This window comes from Brachyhypopomus gauderio, chromosome 11, assembly GCF_052324685.1.
Source record: "Brachyhypopomus gauderio isolate BG-103 chromosome 11, BGAUD_0.2, whole genome shotgun sequence".
Classification (NCBI taxonomy): domain Eukaryota; kingdom Metazoa; phylum Chordata; class Actinopteri; order Gymnotiformes; family Hypopomidae; genus Brachyhypopomus; species Brachyhypopomus gauderio.
The window spans coordinates 12,443,281-12,453,030 of NC_135221.1; the positions used below are offsets into that span (position 1 = coordinate 12,443,281).

General features: G+C 45.9%; 1 protein-coding gene across 1 annotated transcript; it reads left to right on the plus strand.

The window, feature by feature from the left end:
• The first annotated feature begins 1,334 nt into the window (after positions 1-1,334).
• On the plus strand, positions 1,335-5,599 carry dusp6 (dual specificity phosphatase 6). Its single transcript, XM_077022003.1, has 3 exons — positions 1,335-2,295; positions 2,474-2,908; positions 3,905-5,599. The coding sequence occupies exons 1-3, from the start codon at positions 1,896-1,898 to the stop codon at positions 4,216-4,218; spliced, it is 1,149 nt and encodes a 382-aa protein (XP_076878118.1). The 5' UTR covers positions 1,335-1,895; the 3' UTR covers positions 4,219-5,599.
• Positions 5,600-9,750: the final 4,151 nt, after the last annotated feature.

Consider the following 9,750-nt stretch of genomic DNA (forward strand, 5'->3'; position numbering starts at 1 on the left):
TTGAGAGATGATGCAAAGTGGGCCAGCGCCGGGAAACCGGGAGCACCACCAAGAAGTATTTCTAAAGAAGTATTTCTAAGAGCCCCAGGACAGTCGCTGATAAAGCGAGCTCCCTGCCCTCGTGTGTTCAAAGCCTTTGAAACTGCAGGCACATTATTCCCTGTGTGGACGCTCTGCGTGTGAATGGCAAGTTTCAGTGGCCTGGTAAAGCCTACAGACCAATGTACACGGTGTGTCTGAGCACATGCCGTCTGCTCCAGCTCTTACCTTATACTGATAAAGCTTTTTTATTTGTACAGGAACAACACTGGATGCATATTTGCCATCGAGGTAAACTTGTAAAACGCATATGAAATGACTTTTGATGAAGAATTGCAGCTATTGTAAACAGTGCAAATATTCCACCATGATTAATTCTTAAAAATGTGCAATACAGTTTGAAGATACTTCACAACATACTTATTCCATACAATTTCTAATTCATTATATACCTGTCTGAAAGCAACGCCTCACACACGAAGGCGTGTTGTCTCAGAAGATTAAATTTTGCGCAGTAGCGGAAATGAAGATGTGTGACGTGTGTAATTACCTGCGCCTTCAATCTCACGGAACGCACGTCGCATCAAATGCTGAACTGCACTGATGGCTCTACTAATGTGTTCGTTGGGCCATTACTTCGTTTACCATATCCTATTGAAACATATACTGGCACAAGAATCTTCTGAAACATTATCTAATCGAAACTCTTTTAACTCCTTTCTTTTAACTTCATGAAGAGATTTTTAAGCATAAAATTATTCTATAACAATAACAAAGCTTTCCAGATTAACAAAACTTTATTTTGATTTTTTATTGCAATCCTACTTAATTGCAGGGATTATTTCGATTTTTTTCTCTCTTTGTTGTGGCTTGCTTTATGTCTTTCGATTTCTTTATTTCAGTCACCTACCAAAACCGAGATTTGGTCACATTTGAGCCGGCGCGTTTTTTGATGTTGGATTTGAGCGAAAATGGCTGTCCAGGGATCAAAAGAACACAGAGTCCTCAAACTACGAAGCTCCACTCGAATTAGACTGCAGCCAAACGGAATGTGTAACCTGAGCATGAGGTATGGGCCCTCACCCTAAACACTCACGCCTCCTTCCTTCTATCGCGCTGCCTCTACTGTTTGTTTGCGGTCAGTTGATCCGGAGCGGAAATTCTTTTCCGTTTTTGTGAATGACAAACTTATTAACAATTCATCAACACAGTCTGTTCCATCCGGCCCCGTTTCCAAGGCGACGGTTGTTCGGCGCTTTCTCATTGGTCGGCGGACATAATGTATCCATTGAAACGCCTCGCGCTTGTATCCATTCACTAGCTCGCGGAGCTCGAGAACACATTTAGAACTAGACCGACAAGAGGAGAGGACGGGTACCCGTCTTACGCTGTAACGAATATCTCGGTGAATCAAAAGAAGAATAAACAACTACAAAGCTCTTGCACTCTCAGATGATCTACGGTCAGTATATCTGGATATTTAGGTCGACTTTGGCGAACATTAAAGACCGGAGAGAACGTTATATAACAGCAAGGCAACGTCAGTGTATCTTACTCACTGCCTAGTGTGAGTCATTGATAAATGCACAGGCGTTCTTAGTACGATCGCATGAATGGAAGCGGAGCGACTCTGCGCTTGACTCTCTAACGAGAAGGAAAAGGATCTTTACTCGAATTGCTGGTGGAATTCAACGCAGTATATATCAAAATTCTCCATCGTTGAGTAATTCAACGTCGGACTTTTTTCTTAGCTGCGAGAAGCATATGCTCCGGGCCTCGTAAAGCTACGGCCTCTTGTGGCGCGCAGACTAAACGCATTCTCTCCAGCTACCGGGAACGGCACGTTGTAGTTACTAATGCTCGATAAGTTCAAACCCGTTCCGTTCGATTCGGTAATGGCGATAAGCAAGACGGTGGAGTGGCTGCGGGAGCAGCTGGAGACGCGCAGGGACTGTCTGCTCGTGATGGACTGCCGAGCGCAAGAACTGTACGAATCGTCTCACGTGGAAACGGCCATTAACGTGGCTATCCCGAGCCTTATGCTCCGGAGACTGAAGAGGGGCAACCTGCCCGTGAAGTCCCTTCTCTCCAACGGGGAGGACCGGGAGCGATTTGCGCGGAGGTGCAAGACGGATACGATCGTGCTGTACGACGAGTACAGTCGGGAATGGAATGAAAACGTCGACGGCGGCTCCGTGCTTGGTTTACTGCTGAGAAGAATGAAGGACGAGGGCTACAAGGCGTTTTATCTCGAAGGTATGTGTGTGAGCTCTCTGCACATACCCGTGTTATTACCTTTATTACATTTTATTCAAAAGCGTGACATGAAGGCCACGGGGAATTAATATAATACTCAGAATAAAAGCATGCGTAATTTCCCCCGAAAGATGCGCTCTGTCGTTTGTTAAATAGTTCCAAACATTTGTTTTAACAGGTGGTTTCAATAAATTCCAAGCGGAGTCACCCGCGTTGTGTGAAACGAACCTGGACGGCTCGTCCAGTAGTAGTTCCCCCACTGCCCAGGTCTTGGGGCTGGGCGGGCTGCGCATAAGCTCCGACTCCTCGGACATCGAGTCTGACATCGATCGGGAGCCGAGCAGCGCCACCGACTCGGACGGCAGTCCCCTCTCGAACCCCCAGCCGTCTTTCCCCGTGGAGATCTTACCGCATCTTTATCTGGGCTGCGCGAAGGACTCCACGAATCTGGACATTCTGGAAGAGTTTGGCATCAAGTACATCCTGAACGTGACCCCAAATCTCCCCAATCTGTTCGAGAACGCCGGAGAGTTTAAGTACAAGCAAATCCCCATATCAGATCACTGGAGTCAGAATCTCTCACAGTTCTTCCCAGAGGCGATAAGCTTCATTGGTAAGCATCAAACACACACTACCAGAGGTTTTTTTTAAATAGATGTTATTGCAAATTACTATGGCAGTTACAAGCGGTGTCATGGCATCAGGCCTAGAACAGCAGTCATTTCTGTTCTAACATCAATATAGTTCAACACATGGTAGCTTTGGTGCTTGTGAAATCCAGATTCGATTGCTTTCTGCACTAAATAAATAGGTTGAGACTGAACCCAGACTTGACATTAGGCATCTATACAAAGCAAGGAAAAGACTTTGTTTGAATCCCAACCAACCCAGTTGACTATAGTGGATGTCAGTGTCCTTTTATGTTGGCATGAGTTTAGTTGGGCCTTGTGTAATTGTGTTACAAAGGCTTATGATGAAACTGGAGATGGCTGGGGGATGGGGGGGGGGGGGGGGGGTTGGAATTTGAGCTCAACAGGAAGGAAGCGGCATTGAAAGTAATGCAGGACAGAGCAGTGTTTCTCCACACAATGGGGCCCATTTACAGGGGAATGTTGACATCCTGCTCGCCACAACAGGGTGCCCCCATGACTTCTACACTTACACACCCAAATAGGGCCATTGTCAGGTAACCTGGTGAGCAGAGGGATTGTTCGATAGGCAGTAATAGCCTGTTTCCATGACAGATTACACAGAGAAAATGGAAGATTTGTTTTTGGCCCATCTGCTGCCATGTACCGGAGGGCTTGTTGAATGAAGAGTTTTTTTGTGTTACAGCTGGGAGTCTAATGAATTCCTACACACAGCACTCTGTGGGCAGTATGGTTAATGTAGTATTACACATTAATAAGGAAGCTTTGTGGACCCACAAAATGTGTTGTTTAGAGGAAAACAAATTGATGGGGTTTTTTTTTTTTGACAAATTGGTGTATGCCCAGATTTAATTCAGTCAATAGGCTCTGTGTATGTGTGTCTGTTTGCTTGTGTGTTTACCTGAAAACAGAAATGAATAGTGTCTTATTCTCCCTTTCTTCCTCTGCCTTGTGTACAGATGAGGCCCGCGGGCGGAAGTGTGGCGTCCTGGTGCACTGTCTGGCCGGACTCAGTCGCTCGGTCACCGTCACAGTGGCCTACCTCATGCAGAAGCTGAACCTCTCCATGAACGACGCGTACGACATCGTCAAGATGAAGAAGTCCAACATCTCGCCGAATTTCAACTTCATGGGTCAGCTTCTGGACTTTGAGCGCACGCTGAGCCTGCAGAGCCCGTGCGATAACCGGGCGTCCGCCCCGTCACCCCCCCTCTACTTCACCACGCCCACCAACCACAACGTCTTCCAGCTGAACCCGCTGGAGTCCACGTGAGGGCGCCTCCCGCCCCCCCCGCGCGCCTCCTCTCCTGGCTCAGAACACACGAGCTTCTCTTTTCTTCGCCACCCGACAGAGGGTTGCTGACGTTCTCGTTTTTCCCCCCGGCGCGATCGGCTCGAGGCGCCGCCGGCGTGCGTGCCCGCCGAGGCGTGGCGTAGTTTACCCGAAGAGGGACGCCAGCTGCTGAATTTAGGGGCTGATCGGGGAGCAGAGCCAGCGTGAGCCCTGGATCTGTCTCCCACTCTGTAAGGTAGCTCCTGTTTTTTATCTCTTCGTATCCAAGCATGTGAAGACTGTCAAAGCGGAGCATCGAATACAACATGGCTGGCGTGCCAAAGAGACTCATCAGAACTGGACAATTATACAGAGACTTGTTTTGGGTTTTTTTTTTTTTCTAGCACTTGCACCTTTGCGAATGTTGTGGGTGTGTTCTCCTTGTCTTCAGTGAAGACTCACCAAACACCCTCAGTGATGATGGCACAGTGTAGAGGACTCCAGTTTGTTTGCGTGGAGTCATTTTCGAAACGTTTATACATGTGTATATTAAAACGTTAGCAAGCCTTGCCCTACACACAGCGTACCTGTTCCCACAGAGCAGACGCTGGTCCTTCTGTCCTTCTTTTGAACCATGTAAACATACTGCATATTGATCAATATTATCTATGAGTTGAATGCCAAAAATTTAATAGGTTTTGTGAGATTATAAAAGTGTATAATATATATTTCTTCTTCCTCTTCTTCTTCTTTTGTTTTGCTTTATGGATGAATTCAGCCTTTATCAGCCTCCTGTGGACTCCTCCACACTCACAGATTACCTTGTTGTTTTGCCTTAGGTCTTCTGTACATAGAAGTATTGTTGTGCATTAACCTCTCAGAGCAGTTCCTCCATAATCTTATCTGTCACCAGCTATTGATTCTTCTTACGGTTAAACTATAACAAATGGCACATTCAGAAAGTATTGTTCAAATTTGTATCTTGTATGTGTTCATACGTTAAACCCAAGTTGGCATAAACACAGACGCATGCTCATGTTGAATCTAGAACCAGGACGCCTTGATATTTTTGGGTTTTTCTTTGAGGTAGGGCCGATGGACGTTTTGAGGTGAACGCCACTCGCATTTGTGCGATTTGAGGTCTTGGGAATGTTGACAAGGCAGGAGACATTTGTATGCCTCTCCTCTTCAGGGAAATTCTGTGAAATGCAATTCAGTTGTTGGAAGAATGATTGAAATGGATTTTAAGGGGACACTTGCTCCCTCAAAACGAAGGCCTGTTCTGAAGAGGGAGGGGATCATTTTCAATGCCTCTTCCTCCAACCCTACGAATGTAAAGAAATGATAAGTTATTAATAAATTGCTATTTTGTCTAATCAAACCTGACAAGGCATTCTGGGTTTTCTTGATGGTTATAATTTCAAACACCCACATGATCGTTCTGCCGGTCTCACGTGAGCCAGGAATGCACCAAACACATCCAGAGACGATACACCTCACCCTCCATTTAGACATTTCCATTGAAGTGATCGGCGATCAAAGCACAAAGACATTTTTTTGTGGGTCATGTATTAACCTCCTAGCATACATTAACCTCTTTAAGCCAGAGGTTGCACGTGCGCGGAAGCATAACCATGGCATATCCTGCCTCGAGGTCGAGATCAGGTGATCATGGTTCCGTAGCACGGCTCAGATAGGCAGCGTGGGAGGAGGCTCGGGCCTGTTTAGACTGGCATTTCCAGGGAGCACTGGGGGGGGCAGTGCCCAACCTGAGAGCTGTGAACCCTGCTACATTGCCTTAGTATGCTGATGTCGGAGATAATCTCTGCACATGAGTTAAGTTTCACCCATAGATATAATCTTATATATTTCTGAATTAAGAGCTTAGATTCAATTTGAACTTTCTTTGCTTTCTTTAGTGCCACTGTCCACACAGCATAATGATTGTAAGGTACGTAATTTATTCTTTTTTTCGTTCACGTTCACAGTGTGAGGTATTGGGACTCCTGGCTGCATTATAAGCCAGGCGTACCACCTCCCCAGTTCCTGTTGGAGCCTCTGTGACTTTCAGGCAGTGAAAACAAGCCTGGCAGGCTAAGGCTGTTCTTGGTCTGCGTGTTATCCTGTGTGAAGGGTTTCTATAGCCCCATCATGCTCCTGTCACAGCTTCCCCTGCTGAGGATTTGCTAGCACTCCCAGAAATTTCTGGTCTTGTGGCAGCTTGAGATCCCTTACCCTATTGCATAGACACACACACACACACACACACACACACACACACACACACACACACACACACACACACACACACACACACACACACACACACACACACACACACACACTCACACACACACACACACACACACACACACACACACACACACACTCAAAATGCCACTCGTTTCCGTTTACCCCTGCCTGCCAGGTGTGCTCATGCAGTTCCACTCTAATGGATGTCACATGCTACAGTCTCTCAGGCTCCAGCTATTCATATCATAAACAAAACGGTCCTTCCATTCTTTGCTCCTATTGGTCACTTGCCTATGAATTATTTACATAAGTGTGATGTCAGCCCCAGAACGTTTTGTGGTCGTGGGTTCAAATAGCGAGAGTGATGGCGCTCTGGTTCTCTCACAGCTGCTGAAGGGCTCAACGCTCGCTCCGCCTCCCTCGTTACTGTAATAAATGTGCACCGGCTGCCGAGACGCTGGATCTGTGCGCGGCCCGTCAGCCTCTGCCTCGCTGCCGTTTTCCTGGTGCGAGCAGCTGGCGCAGACCGAACACACGGGTGGTGCGGTACGGGCCAGGTGGAGCAGGTGGAGCAGACAGTGCGACGGGTGCACGGAGAACAGCCACGGGCCCGGCTCCAACCCGCCCACCACGAGAGACGGAGCTTCCTCCGGCACGGCAAAGCGATTGCTTAACCACCTCCTGCTCTCACCCCCGCCCCCTCCCCGCCCCCTCTCTTGACAGAGACTTCTCTTTCTTAGATCTTTCCCTTCTTCCTTCCCTCTCTCTCTCTCTCATACTCCCTGTCTTTTATTCGCCCCTGCTCTACACCTCCTTTCCTTTGTCTTTCCTTTGATCAGTCCTTCATTCAAAGAGGGGAGACGCTCTAATGAACGTCACTGCAATATCAGAATCAGAATTAGAATCGGTATCAAAACCTTTTTATTCATCAGTGATTCCGATTCTGATTCTGATTCTAATTCTGAATCAGAGCATAGCTAATGCCCTGCACAAGCCACTACTCACGCACTTCATGGGTTTGTTTGTTTGTTTGTTTATGTATGTGTGTGTGTGAATGAGCGTGGGTGGGTGTGTGTTTGTGTGTTTGAGTGTTTAAGTGTAGGGGGAGATCATTAAAAACTCCACTCATCATCAGACTCAGCGTTCTGAACCTCCACCTACACATGTACTGGAATGCTCGAGAGGAATGGCTTGAGTAACAGAGGACACAATGGTGAGCTTTGTTTAGAGATCGTGATTTTACTTTCATTTATGTCTCTTGTGCAGTCCCTGGGCCCCAGCCCTGCAGAGCACAGTGTGTTCTGGTTTGTGTATGATCCTCTCTGGTCCCGTGGTCCACATTTTGATTCCCAAACACAGAAAACAAGACATCCCAGGATTCTACCATCTCTGGCTATTTTTGCAAGCCTGGGTCCAGATAGCCCGGATTTGTTATGTATGAGTGTGGTGTGCGTTCCCCGGCGTGCCTTTACAAGCATCTCAAGTGGACGCTTGTGCGTTAAAGTATACGTGGCTATCAGGTGACTGTCTTAACCTTGGAGAAGTTCACACCAGGCGCTGAGCTGAACACTCACATAAACACACCTACACAACACGCGCTCGTGCGAGAGAGAGAGAGACCAGCATCCTGGAGGCTGCGTGAGAACAGTGTTATGCAAGCATAACACACATTCACTATTGTAATAGAGAGCCAGACCTAAGACGTCCACACAAACAGACTGTGGGGACAGCGAGACCTCGGCCGTCCCTGCAGACCCAATTCTATCCCAGCATGCAGCAGTCCTGAATTACACACTGTCAATAAGGATTCTGAGTCAAACTCTGGGAGTCGGCATTTTCCGCTTTCCCAGGTGGTATGATTTGTAAAAAAAGTGTCTGTATGTCAGCCATTTCCAGCCATTTCTGGTTGCCGGCCAGCATGTTGTTTCATTGGTCAAGATCATATTAAGCAAACCGCAGCAAGACATCTGATGTTTCAAATCATTCTACCCAAAAACACGGAAGCTGACAGAATGTGGACGCTTGGCGGATTTAGGGCAGCGTGTCAAATGTCATACTGCAATCAGAAATTATGTTTTAAAAAATTCTCTATTAATGCCATCAAAGCATAATTAAAGACATATAATGTTAGTAACATTAGTTAGTTTGAACACCCCAAATGCAATCAGAGAATTAAACAGTAAGCAGACTGCAGACTGCATGCAAGATACTGTTGTTGAGGCTATACAGCACTGTAGTCCTATAGTACTGTAGTGTAGTATATAATATCGCAGTGTATAGTACTGTAGTGTAGTATATAATATTGTAGTGTATAGTATTGTAGTGTAGTATATAACATCATAGTGTATAGTACTGCAGTGTATAGTACTGTAGTTTATATAATATTGTAGTCCTATAGTACTGTAGTGTAGTATATAATATCGTAGTGTATAGTGCTGCAGTGTATAGTACAGCAGTGTATAGTATTGTAGTGTAGTATATATAACATCGTAGTGTATAGTACTGCAGTGTATAGTACTGTAGTTGTATATAATATCATAGTCCTATAGTATTGTAGTGTAGTATACAGTATAATATTGTAGTGTAGTAGTGCTGCAATGTATAGTACAGCAGTGTATAGTATTGTAGTGTATTGTATAGTATCAGTGCGTAGTCCTATAGTGTATAGTACTGTAGTGTAGTGTATTGTAGTGTATAGTCCTATTGTGTTTATACTGTATTGTGTTGTAGTGTAATGTATAGTCCAATAGTGTACTGCTAATAATGCTATACAGTGCTATACTGCTAGTGCCTGTTTCTGGGCTGCTATGGGCTTCTGTGTAGGCAGAGTAACCTGAGAGAAAGAAGAGAGAGAGAGAGAGAGAGAGAGAGAGAGAGAGAGAGAGAGAGAGAGAGAGAGAGAGAGAGAGAGAGAGAGAGAGAGAGAGAGAGAGAGAGAGAGAGTTGTGCTGTGGCTCTCAAAAAGAGCATTCCAGCTGACATGATTCACCCGCTGCTGTCTCTGCTGAGCCCACGCGCCTCTCAGAAATGGTGGGTAAAAATAGACATTTAAAAGCGCTTTTAAAAATAACGCGTAGGAGAGAGAGAAGGATGAGAAAACACAGGTCTACCCACACTCTCTCTTTCACAGACCTGATATCAGACCTGATATCAGACCTGATATTAGACCCAAATATCATTTGTTACAGTGTAATTCTGTCATGCCGCAAACCACTCATATGAAGTCTATTTCTCTCTCTCTCTATCTCTCTCTCTCTCTTTCTCTCTCTCTCTCACACA

Excerpts from the sequence above, each read along its gene's own strand:
- dusp6 (XM_077022003.1), top strand. The coding sequence starts at position 1,896 with ATGCTCGATAAGTTCAAACCCGTTCCGTTCGATTCGGTAATGGCGATA. Across the intron at positions 2,296-2,473 it reads CAAGGCGTTTTATCTCGAAG|GTGGTTTCAATAAATTCCAA; the intron begins GTATGTGTGTGA and ends TTGTTTTAACAG. Across the intron at positions 2,909-3,904 it reads AGAGGCGATAAGCTTCATTG|ATGAGGCCCGCGGGCGGAAG; the intron begins GTAAGCATCAAA and ends CCTTGTGTACAG.